The following is a 25,628-nucleotide window of genomic DNA, read 5'->3' as shown; positions in this document are numbered from 1 at the left end:
CAGCAGCTGCGCCGGTTTGTTGACGTTGCCATAGTTACCGGAGGTCATCACTAGGTGGCACATGTAACGTTATGGGTCATCTGAGGTCAAGGGTACGTGTAATGCCATAAAGCGATGATCTGCAGTACTCAAGCCGTTCTATGTTACTCAAGTTGTCAACTTCGTATAATGTGTCACGTAATCTATCAGTTTTGTGCACCGTGACTACAGAGTTGTCGATGTTCCATGACTGGGCGTGCATTTTTGCAAAGTTATGTGAGGAACAGAAGTTCTTGTCAGGTGAGAGGCCAGTGACATCACTTTGCTCTTTGCCCTACGCTACACTGCAATATTTGGAGGTCTGAAACACGATTGAAAGTAATTTTACTTGTTCCTCGGTATAGTTACAGGCATTAAGATGTTAATTAAAAGATTGAACAGTGTTGCAAGTTTCTGCGGGAAGCATCTTGAGTGACGTTACATATATTCCTTATTGTTACAAGTATGGCGGTAGATCTGGACTGGAGCTACCGGGGATGGAGGCAACTGCTCCCTGTAGAAAGCGACAAGGTCACGAATAAGGATCAGCAGGAACCGTAGTGGTCCGGTGCACAGTATCATCATCATCGTCGAGGGAATATTCTTGCCGATCACTAGAAACAGTTGCAACTCTTCGCAACAAGAAAGTAGAAGTGAGAAAAAAGTAGGTTACATTTATATTCAAATTCAACGCTCGTCTAACTTTACTTCTCTATGATGGAAATTGCTGCTTCCTTCTCATGTCATACTTATAGACATGACAACAGAATTAATTGTCCGTTCGACGATAACCTGAACAGCTTACAAATTACACATCAAGATAACGGCCGTTAGTTCCGTATGTGAACAACACAATTACACCACCTGCACACACACGTTAGCCAATCTGGGATCAACTTGACTTTTTCACTTCTTTATTGTAGGATTCCATACCATTTCTTATAATATTGCAGGTAACTATTAGGGCTAAAATATCACAAACTGTTGAAAGTATGATGTCACGATTTTACGACATGCAATCATTTTACGGTAAGTCGAGCCATTCTGACACGGCGCTTGACCTTGGCGCATGCGTGAGGACCATAATGGAATGTCCCTACGTTACAAGTAACCTTCATGACGTCATTATTTCATATAGCAACGCCAGCGACGCCTTTCTGGAACGACGCACTTGCCTTTCCCACCTTTTCTCTTTCAAATGTCGTTCTTTTTCGCATAAATAACTGCCAGGTTGTTTATTCTGAGGTTTACCTAGTCTGTCGGAAGAAACACAGCGACCAGGCAGAGATAGAGACTTCTGTGTCTTCCGTAAAGTTCCCTCGCTACTCGGTAAGTACGGGACGAGTAACATATACATTTAGCGTTTGCTTACAAGTCATCGCTCCCTTATCTTAATCTTAAAAATGAGACGTCATTTTTGAAAGCCTCGGACAAAGGTGAGAGGTTTTCGGCATTAAAGGCACGCACAACAGCCTCTTGAGGAGTTAAGCTGTTTGTCATTTTGTCCTCCTCCGTTCGTCGATTCTGACAACGGAGGAGGACAAAATGCACAACTACAAGATAAGAGGATCAACCCCACCACCAGCGTGCAAGCTACTTACTTATTCAGTCTTCATAGCAATGTTTTGAAAATTCAACGCCTACGTAATAGCCTTTGGTTGCAACACCAGAAAGGGTTCCTACGATTGGGATTCTAAATACGCCGAGAACTGATAAAATAAATCTACACGACACGTGAACGTTCATCAATATTCTCACATTAGAGTAGAATAAGCATTGACAATTAACCTGAAACTACCATTGCCATAACATAAGAGACGAGGCGGAGTCAATACAAATAATCATTGAACAGCGGGCCATGCAATGTCAAGTGGGATCAGTTGAGATTGGACCGGAGTCTAACCGCCGGTGTTGTGGAAACGGGGGCTCGTTAGACGCAACTTTGCGGGATGTTTATGTTCACCTGAAGTGCACAGCTGACGGACCGGCACGTGGCGTCAGGCACGGGTGACTTAGGTCAAGTGTGGGAGGGGACTTGTTCACATATACCCAGCTTGTACATCTGGGAAAATAAACACAAATTCGTGATTGCACATAGCCATCAAAGTTTAATTGGCAATAGCTAAAAATGGAAATGTTTGTTCGGCTAAGACAAAAAAAAAAACAATTGTTGTTAATATTTTTCCAAATCTGCGATGATTCAACTGTGCCATGTTCTCCTTATCCAGAGAAGCTATGGCATTCCCATCAGACGGAAATCATCCGGAACGGAACTTTCCGGATCCGTTACACGGACTGATCCAGACTCCTGACGAGCCCTCCGCGCCGGCGTCCTCCCGAGCGTCCCGACACTGGGATCAGGACGGCAGTATGGTAGCCTGTTCACCGGACAGCCCGCAGTGTGGATGCACGGGCACGCACTTTCATCCGCCCGATCTCAACAGACTAGGACTGTCACCGCGCGGGGCACCCCAGAGAGACCAGTACCTGTTAATACTTTATTCTGACTTTCGAATTCAATTGGGAATATCAAACATCAGAAGCAGGTGTTGTTTTCTAAAAGATCTCATTCTTATGAAAAGAAAATCAAGTAGATTTGTACAATTTCATCACAGATTATCATCTGCAGAACCAGAACACTTGCTTCTGCTGTTGAGCCGAATAACTGGTCATTCAAAAGCGATCATATCTGTTAGATTTTTAAAAATGACAACCGTTTTAGTTACCGATGTCCAGTGCCCTTCGGTATCAGAGACATTCGGTATAAACTTCTTAACTCGTCTGAAGACTTCGAGTTAGTAGCACGGTGACATCGCTATCATGTCGAGCGAAAGTTAATTCTTATTCAGTTTGTTGACGACCAGCCTGCATTGGCAACTTGCCCTACTGTTGCACCTGCAGGTATTCCCGGCAGGCGGCGCAGGAGAACGGGAGCCGGGAGAGACTGATGATCCGCTGTAAGGAGGTGACCGCTATGATGGGACCTGATCTGACTGATCCAAAGAACAGGGCCCGGAACAAGGTCAGACGTGTAACATTAGGGGTAAGGTGAAACATGACAGACTGGGCCCTCATTGCTGCTGTGTTTTTTTTCCGAATCGTTGTTGTCAGATCTGACAGTAAGTTTTCTTTTGATCCCAGAAAAGTTCGACGTTGGTCACTAAGTACAGCGGACCCTTGACCTTCCTGCCGACCATTGTACCCGACTCCTCCCACCACAGCAGCAGCCTTCTCACCCCAGGAACCTCTGGCTTCCCGCCTATATCTTCTGACGAGTCCGTGAAGCACAGAAAACAGGGAAAGTCAGGGAAAAGGGCGCGAAAGAGCAGCAGCAACTCCAAACGCCGGCGAACACCACCAACCGCTTTGGCCAACACTGGCAACAGTTTGCCGAAGCTGGCAGCTTCGACAGGGGGCGTGCCTTATCCTCGCACAGACAGCAAAGTCTTCAAGGTAGACCGGCTTCAACCCATACACACCACAGGCACTAGTACATCTGCCCATCGGACCATCAGAGGCAGCAAGAAGTCACCCCACAAGCGGCGGAAGAGCAGCAAGACGACCACATGAACTGTCGATCTTCACAGTAGATATGATATACACACGAAGTTAGGAGAATTCAGTCTAAAGATCCAAGCACATGAGAGTAATGTTTCTTCCAACAGCTGCATCTTCCACTTGTAAATAGACTGGTTGTAAAATTTCACTATCATCTAATATTGTTTGGATATGGACCAGATGTGAAAATCGTTCAGCCAGGCGGCCTGCTGGAATGTTCTCTATATTAATGCAAATCTCTAAGACACAAAACTGTCAAACAAATCAGAGTCATACAATCACACTTGCTGTTTGTTTATTTTCTACAGATGTGCACTTATATACAGCTCTATATTTTAGTAAAAATGATTACTGTAGAATATCTAATTTACGGGTGCATAGTGAGATCTCCATTGGACCAGACAGCATTAACTGTTTAAGTTATGCTTTGTGAGTTTGTCTAGCGACTCCTCACAACCTTCATACACCACTGTTTAGACAATTGTCATATTCTTGCGCATGATGTCCTGACATATAATAGATTGTGTCGTTGTGGTCCACTAACACAAGTTTCCGTTCATTTCAATGTACGTAAGGTACATGTATGTCCTCATTAACCGTTACATTCAATTGCACTAGTACTTGTGATGTATCGCATTAGAATATACAGTCGGATTAAACACTAGCTATAGACAGAAGATGTATCGTGTAGGCATGCTGCTTCTTCGTGAATCAAAATTACGTAACGGTCATTAGCCTCGATTGGTACCATCTGACATCAGTTTGCTAGCGGCCAGAAGGTATGTCTCTCTGCGCTGTGTATTTCTGACTACGCAGGACCGCCCAGCATGCCCGCCAGGACCAGACCGTAAACCGTTTCCATCATTTCTCACTCTTCTTCACCAAGTCCACCCGAGCCTTAAAGCATTTGTTTATCCCATTTCGTTATACACATAGGCCCTGTTGACACCTCGCTTGCACTACCTGTCTATTTGCTGGTCTTCTTTAAACTTCAACTTGTACGGAATCTCCAACGTTTGAATAAGTCGCAGTTATTCAGGCAGTGGAGAGTATACATGTAGAACTTGTGCATCTGCAGTGTTTGTATGTTGAAAACTGCATAGTTATTAACATTATCTACAAACTACCAAAGCTTGCTTAAGCCCCCTCTCACTGGACGCGCGGCACGCTGGCGGCGTCGCTGCGGCCGATCGAATTGACAAAGCACTCAACGAAGTTCATCGACAAAAAACGAATCTTTTTAAGCTTTGTGTGTTTTGTTGTCTTTTTTGTCATACTTGTACGTTTTGAATGATATTCCCATTATAAAGTCAAGGATACCACAAATCCAGTTTAGGACGCAGCGACGCCACCAGCGTGCCGCGAGTCCAGTGAGAGGGGGCTTTATGGTCTAGAAACTATGACATTCCATATTATATCGTGGATTTCCTTGTAACTACTAGACCTCACAATGGCACTACTCAGTAATATGAATCGGAAATCACAAAAATACTTTAATTCCTGTACTTTGTAAACGCTTTCTCGCTAATCATGATGTTGGCTCAATTCTACCTGTATTCACTATTATACATACATAAAACACTACATACATATATACATTAGGTACACGTTGTGTGGTCGGTATAGTAATCTAAAGAACCTGCTTAACTGTGCTGTTACATCTGATCAATATGATAGCGAAAAGCATGCCAGATTGTTACCTAGTACCTAGGAAGACATTCATCCAAACTGCAGCCCTGTGATCAAAATCAAGTGTACGTTGTATTATCAGCCTTTTGTGAGTCAACCTCTGGTAACAGCAGTGCCATCTAGCGAACCATACGTGCAGCTACACCATGATGGTCGGTCCCGGGAGGTAGTTGTTGTTGTCGTTTTTCGGCAGGACAGTGAAGTTGTTCCTCGACAATTCGGGGTCAAGATGCAATCCAACCTTCTCCAGGTCTTCCAGTCTCAAGGTCAAGTCGTTCACAAGGCGTGGCTTTCTTTTCTTCTGTGGCTTCTTTCTCCTGATAAACAAAATAATTTATCAGTGTTTTACATATACATGTACCAGGAACACAACGTTGTAATAAATCTCTATGTACCTATCTTGGGTGGCAATATTCATGACATTTTAGACGGAAAGCTTCATGCTTCGTTCTTTTTTTTTACGTACAGAAAATCTGGTTATCTGTCGGCAGGTCTAGGTGCAAAGATGTCATGGCGAACTCCAGGGCACTCGCCCTACTTTTCTCCACATCTTTGCTTTGATCTTCCGAGAACTGTAGGTCAGTGGGGTGGGGGTGACGGATTGGTCTGAAAGGTAGGATGACCATCCATGGACTTTGAGTACCACCTTAGGTCAAGGGTTCAGATCGGTCCGCTGAGTTGTGCCGAAGACAAGAATCCCGATGGAGCCATCTCTCCGGCACGCGCACGGCATCACGAGTCTACCGTCCGCAGGGATTCAACAAGGAGATAGAATGACAGTTATGCTAATTGTCTGTCGTGTAAGGCGCGAATATCTGCATCCTAGCAATTGGACTTAAAGTTTTTGTAGTTTTGTTTTGACAGTGTACAAATAATCTCACTGCAAGACACCTTGCAGGGAGTCACACATACATCTGTACCCCAACTTCTGCCATTGAGGAATCTTGTCGCACCCAAAAACACATGGAAAATATATCCATGGATTTGCACTATAATAAAAGATAAGGAATCTTCGGATTGGAAAGAGGGAGGAAAATTGAAGGGAAAAAACGAAAAGTAACCATCTCTCGATATAGAAAGAACCCGAAATGTACAGCTAAGCAGTCGTGGTGGTCGTGCTGCCGTTGAATAATTCAGAAATGCCAAAGTGGGCACGGATTTAGTCATACTGAGAATATTTAGGGGCAGTACCGTCGGTACTGGTCTTAGCTTGTGTACTTCACCTGCGTTCATGTCTCGGTGTATATGTCTTCTGGCCATTTATTTAAGTAATGACTACAATTGAAAATCGATATCAGGCGACTCTGAGTCCAGCTGTGCTCAGACCTGTTATGTAGAAGGTATATGAACCTGTCTACGAGTTGTATTCGGGGGCAATCTGGTCGTTTTCTTAAACTTGAATCGTTTCGTCTTTCGCTCTTTTACATGTCCTCTTGATCCTTTTTGGTCCTTTTTAGAAGACGAATACCCTTAAATGTTTCCTCAGATTCTATCTGTCAAAAGCCATTGAAGACCTAACGTTATTTTCAGTGTTTCCAGTGTGATAGCGACGTTATGCCACATCACATCACATGACATCCGCCTTCAGAGCGGAGGTAGACAGGAGCAGGTATAGTATTAAGGGCTGGATCCAAGGATAGCTATCAAACGGAACACTCTGCACATTTGGGCGAGAGGAGAGATACCACAGACTTGCCTCCTCTGACGTCTGACCTTCATTGACGCAAAGCTCCATACGTCCACGCAAGCTCGCCGACGCGCTCCTAATTCCAGCAAGAATTACGGACATCCTTCACAAGGACCATCTGCGACCTCCACACGTTACATTGATTTTACGCTTTATTTCATTTGCCGCACAGAGCGGGATATCAGCTGACAATGCAGCTCTTTAAGGTCACCGTCAGAACCATTACGGGGCGCTTCAATATACCGCCAAATGGTAACAGGCCATTCCACGGCGCCGGCAAATGGAGAAACTGCAAACTAATTGGTATTTAGAGGAATGGGGCGCTCGGCTGGACTTTCGGTTCGATGTGCTGTGCACAGGTGGGTCATTAGAACAGTTGGCTGTGGGAGGACAGGGAGAATGTCAGCTAGCTGTAGGCGGATCCGGGCGGCTAACTTTGACACATGTGCTGATTACTTTCCTACAGCCGTATCATAAAAAATCAGCTTCTCTGTCATCTCTGTATGTATGTCCACAATTAGACAATCATGAGGTTTTCTGGCTGGTCTAGCCTCTCTGACTTTGGCTCTGACAGTCAGAAATTGCGATTTTCTACGCCAATATCTGCTCGGAGATTATGTACAGGCACTCAAACTTCGACTGTCGTGTTTTCAAAACTTTCAGATGAGTGAAGTTTCTAAGTCCTGGATAATCCCACGTCACAGATTTTGTTCTCTCCAGACGGGGTGTAATTGTGTGACGAGGCGCCACCGCCCCCTGCTGTCTTCTCATTTCCACCACTCCTAGGCCTGGTCATCCTGGCACCCAGCCGTGAAATCTCGTCACTACTCCGCGGGCGGAGGGCAGAAGATCTCACGTTTACATCCTAATTATGATGGGAGAAGTCCTGTGAATCCTGGCGCGTGAAATGACACATCGTCTTTTCTCTCCAGATTAACTTCGATTTCTTCAGATTTTCAGGTTTAAGATTTTCATGCAGTTAGCATCGGTAACAACCGCGGCGGTCATTTTGATGCAACAAATACTCTAAATGTGAGCGGGGTCTGATGCCTAGATGCTACACACCGGTGCTGAAGTTAGCTAGTAATGCACAGATGTTTCTCTTTCTCACTTCATATGTTGTCCACTGACAATTGACAAGCTAGCCACAGTGGTAACGTTTATTGTGACACAACAGAGATGTGTGCTTTATATAAAATCAGTTGATCAGATCGGAGATGTGCACCAACCTGCTGGCGGTAGCGGAGAACAGAATGGTGAAGACGGCGAGCACGGCCAGCACCTCGAACACGGTGACGACGTGCCGGAGGTTGGGGATGTGCCTGCCGCTGTCCCTGGACGTGTGGATCGCAGCCTTCCTCGTGTGGTCTGGAAAGTAAAGTACAGTCTCAGGGTACTTAATCATACAAATCTTCATGCAATGCAAGACAAAGAAACGCATACCAACAGGTCGATTGTTTTCTAATATTTTGCAATTAATGCCAGATATCTTTCATCTATAGTATTTGTTTTTCCCCCTTGGAAAATCAATCCCGTCCACGGTGCTGAAACGATGGCTGTTTGCACCGTAATGTATTAAAACTTTGAACATGTAAGGGATGCAAAATATATCGGTGCTTTTAAGACTATACATACAAGGGAACTCCATAGTGTTTGAATTTCTGTTATCCCTGATTTATAATTTTTTTCTTCACTCATTTATTAATATGATTTCACGTTATGTCAACATTGATATGCAAATTCAATCCTGATTTCAATCCCTATTTCATTCTATTACGTTTTGTTACTTCTACATTATGTCAAGGCTGTACCATTGTTTCACTTATTTGGTAATATTGTATTATGTTTATGTTATCTAAGTTACTAGTTTGTGAGAGAGTGCTGTCCCTAATGACTACACCTGACGTTTGTTGCTATCCTGCGTTACACATTTCAGCTGTGTTTTGGTTCCTTGGGGAGGAATATAATGAATTCCTATATGCGAATCAACGGTCAAGAATGCTAGTCCATCAGTTGTGAGGAATCAGGGTGACCGTTGGCCTGAGATGGGCTCCACGCTGTGACTATTTATAGATTATTCGCTATCTGTGCCAGGAAGGGCACCAGTGTGAAGCACCCTCCCACTCATGCCGTGGAAATGGGGGTGACTGAAAACCATATTAACCTGTCCCCTAAGTCATTACAACCGAAAGTAATAGGAACGCTTGATATCACATGTATGAGACATATGAACTAGTCGGGAGTGACGAAGCTGACTTAATATGTTGGAATTCAATGTATGAATAGCAGTAATAACTTCGTTCGTAAGTCATATGTCACTATCAGTCTCAAAAAGATACGGACGGATACATGAAGATATTTACCATCATGAGGGTGCAAGGCGACTGAAAAAGAAATCTAGACTTGAAAATCCTCACGCTTATTTCTGACAAAGTAATGACTAAAAGTTAATAACAAGTCAGTACTTTGTCAATATAACGTAAGCTGTTCTTTTGACACGACGCCATGTTCCATCGATTGCCCATAACGCTCCGAGGCAGTCTGTCTTGGCTCATGCTGCGCCATCCTGGTTTAATTGTTTTCAAGTTTTGTACATGAGTAGAGACCGAGAGAAATGTGATAGCCTTTCCGCATGCAGTGTATCGGATGTTCTTCGAGACTTTCGCATCTAAACTCTCTCTCGAGGAGCATTTGGAGAGGGGCTGCTTTAGTGAGCATATCTCCCTCCCAGATACCATGAGAAAAGGCAGACCTCCTGATAGAACGTTATTTCTTACTAAAGGCCGACAGGGCAAATCTAAGTTGGCTGAGAGTATACACATTTGCTTTAACTTTTGATATATATAGATATATTACTGCATTCCTTCAGTAGCTTCAGATTATATAGTCACCAATGTTATGTTGCTGGTTAAACGTTATCAATCAGTCTATGCCTGGTCACACTTGCGATAAGTGAATCCTACGCAGATGTTCAGAGTGTACGGACAACGAGCAGCAAGCAAACGTCAGCTCACCGGAAAGTGCGGCATTCGTTTTTAATTAACCTCCACTAGGCTGGGTTGATCGATTCGCTGTCAGGCTGCGGCAAGGTACCGACTGACGTGGCAAAAATGAAACAAGAAAATTGATCTGCATCGGATTTTGGGAGGTTTTAGGCTGCCATCAACCATGTACGATATTGATATTAGAATGGAATTATGACTGACGCCATGAATGATAGTGCGTGACCTTGAGAGGAAAGACATCGTCCATTCACTTGTCAGTTTTTAAAACACAGCATCTATTTAAACTATGGTTGAAAGTCCTCTGTGTAGTGCACAGTAGCCCCCCCCCCCAGTAACGGGACAAACATTGTACAGGCAGGTCGATCTGTACATTATAAAATTTCATAGCAATCGAAATTTGCAAGTCTTGAAAGTCACCAATTATATAAATCAAAAGGCATTACTGAGAGCCTTGAGTTTTCCGTTTTTCAATACGCTAATCGCCCTATACGCCACCTCCTCCATCTTTCATTACTGACGTTCAATACCATTTAGGAATTGCCTCTATCTCGCCTTCAACACGTGATTTCAATAAAAGGACAGATCCCATTTAATGGCAGAACAAATGATTGGAAACCCACAGCCTTGTTTCCGCGGCGTTTGTAAGGCACGTCTCCATTAACAGCTTATAGATCCTTTTAGGTTGTTTCTAGTCATAAATACAACATGAATTAACAATAAAGTGATTAACGGTACCAAGATGGATGAGGCACATGCGTGTTTTATTCCCAAATTCGAGGTCTAATTGGTCCAACTTGATTAGGTGGTTCAAGCTTCATGTGACGGCGGTACTGTGTGACGAAATTAGGGGCGTATATTCAAGTCCGTATTAGTTCCGTATTAACATATTTTATCTTGCTAAAGTTAGCGGAGAAGGACTTGTTTTCACTTTGACTCACCGCTGTGCAGTCTGGTTATGGAACCGAAAGAATTACTTCTTCGGGCGCAAACTTTACCGAAGACAAAAAATGACAATACGGAACTCATACGAAATCAAATATACCTACAAGTGTGAAGAAGCCCTTAGCAGCGACACTTGATAGTGAAGAGCATTTTGACTCGTTCATATAGCCGTCAATATAGCATGTAAAGGATATACTAGTACTTAATAAACAGGGATTGCCAAATCAAATCGTAATCCCAGACCAAGGAGGTTATATAGACGTATTCCAGCCGTTGCACTTTAAGGTTTAACACAGACGGACACACAAACGCGCACACACTCACACACACACACACACACACACACACACACACACACACACACACACACACACACGTCGTGTTTGTGTGGCGTCGTGTGGCGTAATGGATAGAACATCCGACTGTCAAACAAGGAGACCCCAGTTCGAACCCAAGCTGCCCCCAGACATGTCTGAACATGCGCCCGGAGGTTGTGCCCTTGGGAAAGGCACTTTACACAAATTCCCTCACTTCACTCAGGTGTAAATGAGTACCTAGCTCTTCTAGGGTTGAGGACGTCCCTCGGATAGGACGTTAAATGGAGGTCCCGTGTTTGGGGAGAGCCACAACCCGCACACATTAAAGAACCCACCACATCTTTCGAAAAAGAGTAGGGGCATGCCCCGGTGTGCGATGGTCCAAAAACCTTACAACCTGGATTGACCCGATACATGTCAATAATTGCCGGTTTGTGGCAGATGGATATACGTGGTCAGGAAGGACACATACATACATTCACACACACACACTCTTCACCGACTCACTGACTTACTGTCTGACTCACTAGTCACTCACTGACTCGCTCATCCGCTCACTCGGTTGCTCGGTTACTCACTCACTCACTCACTCACTCACTCAAAACCAAAGTGAAACGCGGTCAGTGTTTCAGGTGGTCCGCTCAGGAATCAATATGGAAGCAGACTGCATGTATCAAGTAAAAGTACGTATGACACAATTGCAATTTAAGTTTCCAGTGATCGATAACGTGAAAACGCGTTTCCAATATCGTTCTCCTCAAAGGAAAGTGCAATGTAGAATGACCGTATGGTCAGGTAAGTGACCTAATTCCCATTGTTCGAAATAGCACCTCAGCGGAGTCGGAGTTATTGACAACAGTGCTCGGACAATTGATTGTGATTTGCCCCTTTTCCGGGTCATATCCGGAGGGAGCCGTTTGCAACTGATCGCAGTAAAATGAAACAATAAAAGACTGATTTTATTGGAAACAGACACTAAGACTTGTCTTGTTCTTTTGCTTTCGTTAACGATCAACCCCTTTACAGGACTCACCACTTGTTCTTTGGTTCAGGTCGAAGCTACACTAAACTTTTCAGGGTTTTTTAACTGGTAAGCTCTCGGTGTTCCTTACTAATTTTAGTGCACGTTTTTTAAAGCTCTCATATATACAAAGTCTATTTTTTGTTGTGTCCATAAAGCGTCATATATAACGGACGAAAACACGTGTAAGATGCCGTGCGACCTGGAACTCACACAGCACATCCTTGGGCACGTGAGGCTGACCTTAGCATGATATTTGGTTGAATTAATCGCAACCAATGATTATTTAATCCCACTTGCACTGTTTATTCCCACAACACGCCCCTGTACACGTGGGACGCGCAGCACGCCCTGGTCCATGTGAGACACGGCCTAACATGGGGTGTGCGTGGATGAGACGCAACATTTTGATGGCATTTCGCATTGCAATCAATTATACATTGGGTGTTAGCATCCACACGTTCTGCAAATGTTGTTGTAAGAGCTTGTTGGATCCGATAAAAAGACAATGTCATTTCAATGGAACGATTTTATGTACACACATGAAAGAATTCCTCCAGAGTAAAGATTATAAATATGTTTTGACTTGATAAAGGTCCACCTAAAGTTAACAACTAACACAGCACGTTGCAGGACATGTGAAGTAGGAGATGAATGCGCGATTCGTAATGTGATTCGAAGTTTTGATACCGCAATCAATCGTTCTAGTATTAATCGATTATTGCAATTAATCGTTCTAGTATCTATGCCTTTGACAAATGTGTTGTTGGCATCTACAAGCTCTTCAAATCTTCTTGTCAGATTGTAAGATCGAATGAAATGATAATGCCCAAAGACAAAGTGTTATAGACGCACATGAAAAACTGGCATGATGTTCAGAGTAGAGATGACTATAAGTATGCTTTGGTTAGATAAAGATCCACTTGAAGTTAGTTGCACGTTGCAGGCCTTGTGAGACAGGACCTTAACCTGGGATTTGTGATGGAGATTTAAAGTTCATGACTTTTCACTTTGCAATTAATCATTCTAGTATTTTCTGCTTCTGGCATATGTAATGTTGGCTAAGGACTAAGCTATGCTTGATAAAGATTCACTTCAAGCTGGTAACTCACACAGCACGCTCCTGGCCACGTGAAGGAGGACCTTAACATGGAATTTGTGATAGGATTCTATACGTTTTGATAACATTTAGCATCGCAATCATTCATTCTAGTAGTCATGCCTTTGACATATGTGATGTTTTTATGCAAATTCTCTTACAAACTTTATCTACCCTGCTTGTTCCAAACCAATGCGTGTTTGATAAACGTATGATGAAAAGAAAGAAAAAAAATCATCCTGGCGTCCACTGGTCGGGATAAAGCAGGTGATCTACTTTGCAAAGGGCTACCAGTAACACATAACCTTGTATTGAGAAGGCGCAAACGCGATCATAATGTCTAAGATACAGGCCTTTTGACCTTTTTCCGGTAACAAAATCTTCCTGTATATTTCATAGCTTTAAAAAATACGTACATTTTACCATGTGGAGCTCAGAGCATATTTTCTGAATCATAAAAGTTGAAGCCTTTGTGGTTAATGTGATGGGTGGCACGAATCGATGAAACATCTTCACAAATCAATATCTTTCATAATGACAGCTTGTCAAGCGTGATGTGTGGGGGGCTACAATCACAATACGGGACATCGGGTCCTGAGTCACAGGTCAGGAAAGTTGGCCGCCCTGTGAGGATTTACAAAGAGCGATTTAGTGGCCTGGTCCGATCGATGTCGGGTATTGATTGTGAGGCTGAAGGTGTCACAAAGTTGATGGGCTCTCCCATAACTAGATATACAATCCGCCTATTACTCACTCATGTCAGCCGAGTTAGGTAAGGACGGATTCTACTTCTTGAAAGCCTTCAAGGGATCGGATTCCAAAGGTATATTAACTTCATGCCAAACTCTGCAGGTGGGCATGTGAACACCTGATGACTTAGACTCCGCGGGTGAGCACTAAATATCTGCTGACGTATAATCTAACAGGTGAACACCTGATGACGTAGACTCCGCAGGTGAGTACTTCAACACCTGGTGACGTATAATATCCGCAGGTGAGTACATGAGCACCTAATGATACCTGATGACGTATAATCTGCACACCTGGTGACGTAATACTCCGCTGGTGAGTGCATTGCCACCTGGCGATTTACACCTCTGACGTAAGGCCGGGTGACGCGGACGTCGACGTCCTTTCTGCGGATCAGTGTGTGTATCAATCCAATACCACGCTACAGTGCAAACAGGGGTCGGGAATGTCGATACCAATGCGATGTTCCCGGTAAATTTCATCAATATTTCAGCGCGATATATCAGTAATTGGGGCCTGCACATGACCCGTGTAGGACGTGCCGCACACCCTTCGATTTTATATAATACGACCAGATTGAAAATAACAACCGGCTCCTTTCAGAAGAAATTTAGTGCAACAGGAAATATTCTCTACTATTGCACCTTTGTACTACAGGCACCAGGGCTAGTTTTTGGTCCAGGAATGCGATATTAGGATAGTAGTAAATATCATATTCCCCTAAACGTCCTCGACGCATATCAGTTTGTCTAGGGTCTGAAAGTTACCCGGATATCATAGCCATGCACGTGACGCCACTGTAAAATTCGTTTTTTATACTCCGCTTTTGACAGACAAGGACGACGAGGTACTGCACTCAAGTTTTTCATAACTTATTTTACCAGTGCCACGTATACAGAACAATATACCCATTTTTACACCTGGAGTGAGGAAATTCGTTTAAAGTGCCTTTCCCAAATTGCAAAGGCACAACATTAGTGGCATCAGGAGGATTCGAACCTGGGACCAATTGGTTCTGGGCCGAACACCCTGCCGTTATGCCACAAGACCCCATTGTAAAATGTGTTGTTTAGTGCCTTTTCCATTGGTGAAATTCACTGATTGGAAAATTCCTACACAGGACGCAGCAAGAGTAGACTTCTATGTCTTAATCTAAATTTTTGACCAGATAACTGTTACCAGATGGCATTTCAATTATTCAGGAGAGCATTTTCATTCGCAATTGCTCATCAACATTCCCTCGCTGAAACAACTAATTGCAATAATACCAAATTCATGGTTTATCTACTTTTGTTAATATGCTTTCAAGAGGCTGACCTTAGCATGATATTTGTTACACGTGGGACGCACAGCACGCCCTGGTCCATGTGAGACACGGCCTAACATGGGGTGTGCGTGGATGAGACGCAACATTTTGATAGCATTTCGCATTGCAATCAATTATACTTTGGGTGTTGGCATCCACACGTTCTGCAACTGTTGTTGTAAGAGCTTGTTGGATCCGATAAAAAGACAATGCCATTCCAATGGAACGATTTTGTATACACACATGTAAAAATTCCTCCAGAGTAAAGATTATAAATATGTTTTGACTTAATAAAGGTCCACCTAAAGTTAACGACTTACACAGCATGTTCCAGGACATGTGGAGTAGGAGCTTAATACGCGATTTGTAATGTGATTCGAAGTTTTGATACTGCAATCAATCGTTCAAGCATTAATCTATTATTGCAATTAATCGTTCTAGTATCTAGTAACTTATTTTACCAGTGCCACGTACACAGAACAATATACCCATTCTTACACCTGGAGTGAGGAAATTCGTTTAAAGTGCCTTTCCCAAAGGCACAACATTAGTGGCATCAGGAGGATTCGAACCCGGGACCAATTGGTTCTGGGCCGAACACCATGCCGTTATGCCACAAGACCCCATTGTAAAATTTGTTGTTTAGTGCCTTTTCCATTGGTGAAATTCACTGATTGGAAAATTCCTACACAGGACGCAGCAAGAGTAGACTTCTATGTCTTAATCTAAATTTTTGACCAGATAACTGTTACCAGATGGCATTTCAATTATTCAGGAGAGCATTTTCATTCGCAATTGCTCATCAACATTCCCTCGCTGAAACAACTAATTGCAATGATACCAAATTCATGGTTTATCTACTTTTGTTAATATGCTTTCAAGAGGCTGAGTTGTAACAGGATTGGTTTATTGAGTGTTTTGCGGTACAGAACTGAAAGGGGAATCGTCCATTGGGTTGTCTATCACACACAGCTGCAGATTGTAGGCGTATTTCGTCGCACATTATATGTACGAAATATATGTAGTATTTTGTGACATCATGACGGTAAAAGAAACAAAACTTACCTGTTTTATCCCTCACCACGGCATCATGACCCTCTGTAGGCGCCTCTGTAACATTGTAGACGTCCGTCACATTGCCGACAGCTGTAGGAACAAAAAGGAGACATCGTTTGATGAAGGAAACATCCCGCTCTTCAGGTAAAACGTTAACCTTGCGAGGTATAATGAAAGGTCTAGACTACTTTGTACTTGATACTAACCTTCTTTTTCATAGGTGGTTTAATATATTTGTTTGTTTGTTTGTTTGTTTTTTCACCAGATTCAACATAGTTACGTTGAGCTAGTCACATGATGTTTTTGACCTAGGCAGAAGAGATGCTGTTACAGTCCTGTTCATGTAACCGGTAACCTTGGAGTAGCCTTCGGGTCACACCCTGAGCTGACCTCCGGGTCTTGCTACGTAGTGACCATTGAGCCGAAAAAACAACAACGGTAAACCATCTTTATGCATAACACACCCATTTTCTACAGTAAGTACAATCTATGAAAGACCGGACTGTACGGTTTAATTCACTTTCATGGAAGGATGGACTACTCTTTCCGATAAGTGCGGTCGTATTTTAACGTGCTCATGGTGTGGCTCTCCTCAAACATCGGGCCGCCGGCTTTACCTCCCATCCGAGAGGACTTACCTAACCGAACCTAAAGACTGACTTTCGCCGAGTGGAGTGAGGAAATGTGTGTATAGTGCCTTTCCAGAGGGTATGACATTTGGGCCTGCTGGAGATTCTAAGTCAACAACCCTAACCACAAGACCACAGTGCCATCTTATCATGGTGGTCCTGTGGCATTTTGTGCGGCATTACTGTAGCTAATTACCAATAACACGCCACCACCTTTCCGGCCACGTTCGTTTGTGTAACTAAATACCTTCAAACAACGTTTGCACGACTTACTGCTACGTTTGTAAGATTATCAATCGCTGTATAAAGACAAGCCAATCTGCGCACCCACGAGCAAACCTGACATCAGAGTAAGACCGTTCCCTTCCTGACAGGTTTGTTCTTCAACATCCCAAGTCAGACCAGACTATCAACATTAGGTTGCAAATGAAGGATACGGAAGCTGCAAGTATTTGGTTTAGTTGTGCAGACGTGTGTTTATGCTAGTTGTTGCGTCCATTGTTTGTGCCTGCGGCTGCGACAGCGTACATTTCAGCACTATGGACAGGGCCATGCCATGAATAACGCCCTGACAGTAAGTGGTAATGCTGTTGCTTTTATGGGACCTAGATGTCATTTTCTATCGACATCACACTTCAATCCCGACAAAGACTTAGTGAACAGATCGCATGTTGTCGTCAATGAGGTTTTCGGAAGCAACTTGTTTTGAATAATCATATCGTCACGTGGACTCAGTGCAGGGGATCGATACCTTCTCGCCCATCTCAGCAATCAACTCGTAAAAACACCATTTGGAAATGAAATTTACGTTTTCTCTGTCGATGCTTGAACACTTGTACATCAAGGCTCGCCCTGGTGGCTTGGACGCAGTCTCGCCCATAAAGCGTAGTCTGTGTGATGAAAGATCGTGCAAGTCTACCCAACATGAGAAAGTTTCTCCCCTCCCCTTCTTATTTGCACCTTCACTGTTTTTCAATTGCCTTGTTTTTCACCCTTCCAATAGTTATATTACATCCGTTGAGGAGGAAGTCTCGACATCGCCAGATTTATTTTGTTGACAGGCATCTTCGGAGCGATATCTAACGCCGTATAATTCAATTATGTGTAATTGACCTGATCTTCAGACGTCTGTTTGTAATCATAGAAGGGGTTAGCTGCAGCATCCTATCGTCCCCATACCTCCCATTTCTCACAAGATTGATCCCACTGCCCGCGATATGTCGGCTTTCACTGCTACTTGTCTTTACGTTTGCGATTCTTTGCGCTTGATAAAGGATTATGTGCGCGCCGAGCTGTGCCTAACAAGATTGGAAGGTCTTATGGAACGGAAATTACAAGTCCGCCTGTCTTCTGGTGTGAATGGCGCACTCGCCCGGACACCCCATTCCCATCACTAAGCCCACCCGCAGACGTCACGATGGCGGCTGTACTCTATGATGATTGGAACGGCCATAGAGAGGGGAAATTGACCTTCCTCAATGACTTTTAAGGTGAAAATTACGATTCCCCGGTGGATTGTCAGAAATACATCTCTCTTGCTTTAGGAAGTGTCTTTTGGCGAGACCGACTCTCAGAATGCAGGCTGGTGGATGTATTCTGGGACGGTTAGCATGGGAAGGAATTGGAAACTACTCGTCTCCATTGACCTTTCAGGTGGAAATTACAAATCCTTGATGGGCTATTAGAAAGGCATCTCTCTTGTATGTGGAATTGGCTGTAGACATTCGCCATGATGATAAAAGCCAACAGAAGAGCTCAGCTCGTACCCATAAAGGTAATGCACAGAGAGTAGGCATATGGGAGGTCGCTGATCCTGGGTGATCTTAGGGCATTGACAGTAAGAATTGGCGTAGTCTTCATTGCTTTTGTCGGGAGTCCCCTGATCTGTTCGATTTACAAGAAGTTGCGTCAGAATAAAAGGATCACTACCATGCAATACACTTCCTCCCGGAAATGGAGAAATAATAAGGACCCTCCAACACCGAAGCAAACTAAAGAAAGGCGAAAGAATACTCTTCACTACAAGGTTATGTCTGCCCTCTATAGATCTACCGAGTCAATTACAGCGGTGGGTTAGACCTTGGGAGGACCTTGGGACTGCGGTTAGAACAGCTGCTGAAATGAAGATGATTATTGGAGCAATCAGCGGGCGGGAAGCAGCGGGGACCATTCCGCGGCCACAGCGGCCACAGACGGGTAATCACCGGCCGGGGAACACCCACTGCTGATGGAATACTGATGACCACTTCAGCCACGGCTGTCACGTACATTCACAGGCCTATTCATTTGCCATGAAAGTCGTTTTAGGAATACGTTAGTGAGGCTTGCGTTCGGACGCTATTTCACATATGTAATGCGACTCCCCACGAGCGCATCAGATTTCACTAGCTATAGATAACATCAAGCACGAAAATTAAAAAGCCCAGATCAATATCATGTGCCTTTTATTATTCTAGTGTTGATGTGAAAAAAGGCGACATAAACATATAAATCTCGACTTTACTGCTTTATGGACCAGGTGATCTAGTAGAATACCAAAAGCAGCTTATAGTTTTTAAGGTTGTTGTAACAATGACGCTTGCATAAGGCAATGTCACGTATTCTGTATAAACTTTCCCCACAAAACCTCCATTGTAAGGACATATGTTTTATGATGTTCTGTTTTTGCGCAAAGAGTGCACCTCCAGTACCGTGTGGAAGACTGTGACATCTCTCAGGTATATTTCTTAAGACAAGGATGAACTGTCTACGTGGTAACAGGTAACAGGAGGAAGGACATAAAGTGCATTCCCAGCTAGACGCTTTGTTGTTCTTCACGATGATGCTAGACAACTCGATGTACAAGAACTAAGAGATGCATCATATCAAAAATGTTCCCAAGACATGTGCCTCTACAGACCCCAGTCGGATTGAAATAGCCCGTCATATTCCAAAATAAAAACCATCGATTTCCACCTGTTGGTTGATTATCGACCACATAACAACGTTCCGCGCATTGATTACGCCTGTGCACACATAATGACAAGTCAAATACGCGTGAAGACGGATTTTGATCCATGAGCCTTTGTCCCGCCGCATGTCCCATAGCTCCGTTGAATCATCCAGCAAGAGTAGATGTGAAAATGTGAGGGTGATTCAAATTAATGACGGGTACAGAGGGGGCATCAGAGAAGCAAGACGAACCATTTCAAACGTTATTTGATTTATAGTTAAAGCGCTCCTGTGTTGTGAACTCTGTAATGGGACACGGCCAGGAAGAACATTTATTTACAACCATGCTCCCTTATGGGTGTATCATATAATAAATGATATTGCTGGTTCACTGGTTGTTTTATTAATTAGTATTTGACATGATTTCTTATCACCGAAGTCTCACTTATCTTTACTGCTGCTCAGGTTGAAAGGAGCTCCCGGTGCCTATGAAGAGGCGACCGTGAAGAGGAAAGAGTCCTGTCAAGAAAGTACGTCAGAGGCTGATAAGGATCTTGATGTTTGTGCGTTGGGGGATGTTATAGGAACAAGACAGTCTTAGTGCATACTGAGGATGTCATTAAGACGAAAATAACGGTATGTGCCGTGGGTGAGAGTAGACAAAGAGACGAATCCGTGTGTGCTAAGGCGGTAAGTGGGTGGTGAGAGTGGTGGTCGGTTCATGAGTCATGACAGAAAATCCCGCTTCTGTATGCATGTAGGAAGGTTAACGTAGTGACGACAAACCCTCTGGGGCGGGATTAGGGAGCAGCAGCTAGAGATACGAAAATCCAGGCGCGTGTTTCTTGGGGGTACAGGCTAAAAGGCTAATACCTATCTAAGAGACTTCTAATCTTTAATGAAGACACAGATGGAGGAAACGTCAAGGATGTATTCATTCTATGAAATACGCGACAAGCTCTACTGATGAGTCCCCTTTGCAAATAGAAGTCCAGTTAAGGCTCATTATGTACACCCCCTCCCTGCTTTGACGTAGTACTAAATGTAATCTCGTTTGCGCTATCTTAGCACATGTCAGATGACCTTGGACAGTACGTTGCAGTTGACTGTCGTCAGCATGACTCAGACCCAGTCCGTGAGATCAGCCCCGCACGTCAGAGAGGCGGGAAACTGAGCGATGTGCGCGCCAGTCTGCGGGGTTAGACAGCGGGAGGGCTGAGGCTCACCCCGGGTATTGATTCCCGCGACTGGTGCGTCATCTGAGCGGCATGTCCCGTGAGCTGGGTGTTTCCAGCGCATCTCGACGCATGTTCCTCGAGATGTAAAGCCCCTGTCACACTTGTGCGTATATACAAGTCCGCATGAGTTGCGTATTAACATGTTTTTGGTTTAGGTTACGTTTGCAGCCGAATGACTGATTTCTTAGGTTCGATCCCTAAGCTGCACAACGGTGGGTCAAAGAAGAAAACAACCTTTTCCCCACAAACCTTACTTAAACAAAAAAAATATTACTGCGGAACTCTCGCGCACTTGAATATACGCACAAGTGTGACAGGGCCCTTACAGTCTAAAACAGTACTAGTGTGGCTCCCTTTCCACTAGACGGCGATCGGGCTACGTCCTCGCTGCGACCTAACTTTGACACGTGTAACCCTTGACTTCATAATCGGAATATCATACAAATTGTAAAAGTATGACTGAAGCACAAACGTCTTGATATTCGCTTTCTATCTATAAACTTCGTTTGAGCGGTCTGTCAAATTTTAGATCACAGCGCGATCACAGTGAGGTCGCCGCCCTGGTGGACAGGGGTTGTGTATGATTGGCATTGTGATAACTACTGAGGACGGCAAGATGGAAAGTGTGCGGTGATCTTATCAATCGTGGCCCTGATATTCAACTTAGCCACAATTACATTTATCGTGTTGACAATTCACCGTTCGCATGTTCAAATTCCCCGTGGATAGAAGATTAAAAAGACCTTGAAAATTACACAGTGCGGTGAGAAATAGAATCCTGTCTCAGAAGAAGAGGCAGTATTATTCTACACGCCATTCAGCTGGATGGGTACAAATTCCAATGAGTACTAAAGTTAAGTCTGAATGATTACCTTAATAACATCGGTTATATATTACAGCTCAGAGAAAGGGAGACTATTCGTCATCGCTGAGCCGGAAGTCAAACATCATGGGGCGCTAATATTTACTGCGACTGGAACATGTCGACAAAGAGCGGGTGATAAGGTGGCGGGAAGAGAAATTGAGACTTTTGTAACTGTTTGAGCACTTAGTATATCAACGTTCACCCTGTGAAGAAGGGAGCGAGCAGTACATCTCACGCGTACACAAGGGCGAACATTCACAACTGTAAATATAGTCTATAGATGCTAACAACTGTGAGGGGAAATGGCCCCTCTATCTAGTCGGCCTCTTCGTATAAAATCATGACCATTACAGGCGTGTGACACGTCTTTGTGCTGTTAATGTTACGTTACTGCCCGGATAACTAGGCGGTCCCATTGGTCGATATTTCCTGGGGGACTGGGGAAGCCGTTTTCATGGCATCGGCACCGGTAGGTTCGTAATCACGATCACACATATCAGTGCCGACAAAGAGATTAAAGCAGGCGGGAGGACCACGGCGGTCTCCAGGGCCCAGAGAGACTACGCGTAAACAGCTGCGGTGGCATGTATCGTATAACGAGAAATAAAATGTGCATGGGTTCATTCTGAACGGCCTTTCATTCGTTAAGGTTGAGTCATCATAACCATCACAATGTTTTATTTACTGGGTGTTTTCGTTATTTAGTTTGAGAAAAAACATGTATTTACATTCAAACTTTATCTTTACACAAAAATGATAAGGTACATGAATCTTATCAAAATTCCCAAATGACCTGGCTTAATAAAAACTTCGGTAAAGGTAACATTCCTCCATGTCCTTGGCATAGCTGTAGATTTTGATGCGCATGTGAGTACGTGTGTAGGTGCTGCCGTGATACATGTAACGTGATATTTGAACCAGTGTTGTTAGGATAACACTACAACGACTCTGACCCCGTGACTGCAGTGGTCGCTATCATGATGCATGCCGCACAGATTTTGTTAATCACCTAGCATCTTCAAATCCCACAGGATCAAATACTAAAGGCAAATGATTATGGTTGTGATTACCAGAGCGTCGGTGGAGATATCCTTCCCAGTGAGTCTTGGTTTTAAGCGATCCACCATATATTACAGCCGTACAATATTCTTCGCCATTGACAGTTGCCGACTGCCCCATTAACTCACATCTCGTGATGGATAGTTTGGTGGTGGATTTGGTCATGATTCGAGATGTAACATTAACGCCTCTATGCTTTATGTGATTCCCCAGGGTAATGTTGTACATGTATCTATTCGTAGCCGTTTTTCCACGCCACAGTAATAATCTTATGGTTAGAGGTATGGGGTAGAACAGAATTATGTTTTGTGTGTGTGGCTTGGAGTGGAGTGGAGAATAGAACTTGATAGAAAACGCATTAAATTCACTTCCTTCAGTTCCAAAACGAAATAAGAGTTGCCCTCAGAAAAGGAATGCTACAATTGTGCTGTATGGGCACAGCACACAGCTAAATGGCCAGAATACTGTCTCAAATACTACTCCGCACACTACAAGTCTATCCTGCTAGGGGAGGCCTACGTGTTTATGTTGTACACATTTGTGTGCAAAATATAGTGTAAATGGAAAGCTGGATGATAAGAGTGTAGTGGCACCTCCAAGGTGCTGAAAGGACGGCTACTGTTGTGCTGTGGAAAATGCTCCACTACTGAGCAGTGAGGGGGTTCATATCGATCATCATTGTGTGTGAGTGTTTCCAGTGCGGTTTTAGTCTTGGAGCAGATACGAGTGGACTATTTCGCGGCGGAGTAAGACATTAAGAACAGGTGTGTTACAGCGTTGGTCGAGTGGAATCATTCTGTGTAGAGAAGATGGGTCCGACTACGAATGGTTTGTACATGAAATTTGCTGCTACATCGAAACGGCCGTCACTACGTCTGCTTCTGCTCATTCTAGATTGAAATCAATACTATAGTGTTCTTCCTACATTGCACGTTGTCTGAATGACACATGCTCTATGGTATCATGCAGCTGCTAGATGATGTTTGAGAGAAACGACAAGCACTCTGTCTAATGAAAGTGTTCTAAACATGCTACAGTGCGCAGTGTACAGTGAAAACTAAGAATCATCCGATATGACAGAGAAATAACACGAGAAGAGGGCACTCTTACCTGCACCTGTGAGATCAGCCGTTGCCCAGGTGGTGAAGAAGTACAGGTGGGAGAGGATGAACAAGGCCCACCTTAAGGCCTCAGTACCGTCTATTCTCAGTCGACACAACATGTCTTTATAGTCCAGGCTTCAGGAGAACAAGCCAACCCCTCAGACTGTCGAGGGCCAACCGTTTGTTACTCTCACTCTACTCCCTCTACGTCGCAATTGGGAAGTCAAGAACTACCTGATAGTTACGGCTACAGCACAGAACTGCTACCGTCCGTCCCACTTTAACATCCGCGCCAAGACACGGGCAGAAAGACACAGTGACGTCCTATTACGTCCGACTCTGAAGCGATCGTCAGTCTAAGCCGGTTCGGCGAAGATAACAAACTGTAATGAGTGTTGGGATGAAGTCACTGGTTAGGGAATCAAACAGCGAGATGCCGCGTGAAGAGGCGCAGTGGAGAGGTTCGTCGTACACACGGCGTTGAAGGGAAAGTAGTGCAGATGATCGAGAATCGTGAGAAGCCGTCGTCGCAGAGGGCGACCACTCGTCTTTTCCCTCCTCCTAGCGTACTACTGCCCGGTCTCCGCCAAACGTCAAATGACAGAGCTCCCCTCCAGATCACGTGTTCGCATATCGATATCGCTCATGGGAAAGAAGCCAATCCACAGTAAAGCGCCCACTGAGAAATAGCTTATATATCTTTCCAATCAGCGTTTAATATCGTCCTTGCCGCCTATAGCCGCTTCCCTATTAGCGGTGGAGTGTGGATTAGTCAGCAGAAGATCCACGTGCGGATACACTCTCGTGGAAAATCGATGGTGCCGTCTGAGAAGGACAAGTGGACGGTGTGCGGGACGGGCCCACCGTGCCGTGCTCCCGACTCGCGCCGCTGGGGAGGCTTTACGGCTCCACGGGGAAGAGGGGTGCGGCGGGCGGGTATTTGAGCGACTTCAAGTAGTCGTGTAGATGGAGCCATTATTTTCAAAGAGATATTGTTCATCGCTTGTGGTATGACATATATTCCCGTAACAGTAGAGACTAACAACAAGAGAACGTTTGGCGCTTTCACACCCTTTTTTTTTTTCGATATCAAGAGATTCAAGACATATGGTTTGTGTTGAAAAAGTTTGGCTCAAGAGATAGAATTCGGGATTTTGCCTCTAACTCATCATATTCCGAGAAGAAGCGCTGATGCGAAGTGTTATTGATTGTGAATTAACTAGGGACTGTCCTCCTCTCATCAGAGTTCGCTACAGTCATAATCATTTTAGTCAAAAGTCACCCGCACAGATGCTCCGTACGGACGGGTCTATTCAGACAGTCTGGAGAGGGTGGTTAGGATGTGGGGGAGGGAA

General features: G+C 44.2%; 2 protein-coding genes across 2 annotated transcripts; one reads left to right on the top strand and one right to left on the bottom strand.

Annotated features, from left to right (window-relative positions):
* The first annotated feature begins 1,008 nt into the window (after positions 1–1,008).
* Positions 1,009–4,124, top strand: LOC136431028 (uncharacterized). Its single transcript, XM_066422220.1, has 4 exons — positions 1,009–1,347; positions 2,247–2,501; positions 2,920–3,040; positions 3,160–4,124. Exons 2-4 carry the CDS (start codon positions 2,254–2,256, stop codon positions 3,586–3,588), a joined length of 798 nt encoding a protein of 265 aa, XP_066278317.1. The 5' UTR covers positions 1,009–1,347; positions 2,247–2,253; the 3' UTR covers positions 3,589–4,124.
* LOC136431029 (uncharacterized) lies at positions 3,855–24,889 on the bottom strand. Its single transcript, XM_066422221.1, has 4 exons — positions 24,281–24,889; positions 16,458–16,538; positions 8,182–8,320; positions 3,855–5,582 (listed from the first exon to the last, which is right to left on the bottom strand). Exons 1-4 carry the CDS (start codon positions 24,390–24,392, stop codon positions 5,405–5,407), a joined length of 510 nt encoding a protein of 169 aa, XP_066278318.1. The 5' UTR covers positions 24,393–24,889; the 3' UTR covers positions 3,855–5,404.
* Positions 24,890–25,628: the final 739 nt, after the last annotated feature.

This window comes from Branchiostoma lanceolatum, chromosome 3 (genome assembly GCF_035083965.1).
Source record: "Branchiostoma lanceolatum isolate klBraLanc5 chromosome 3, klBraLanc5.hap2, whole genome shotgun sequence".
Taxonomy (NCBI): domain Eukaryota; kingdom Metazoa; phylum Chordata; class Leptocardii; order Amphioxiformes; family Branchiostomatidae; genus Branchiostoma; species Branchiostoma lanceolatum.
This window is presented reverse-complemented; position numbering and strand designations above follow the sequence as displayed.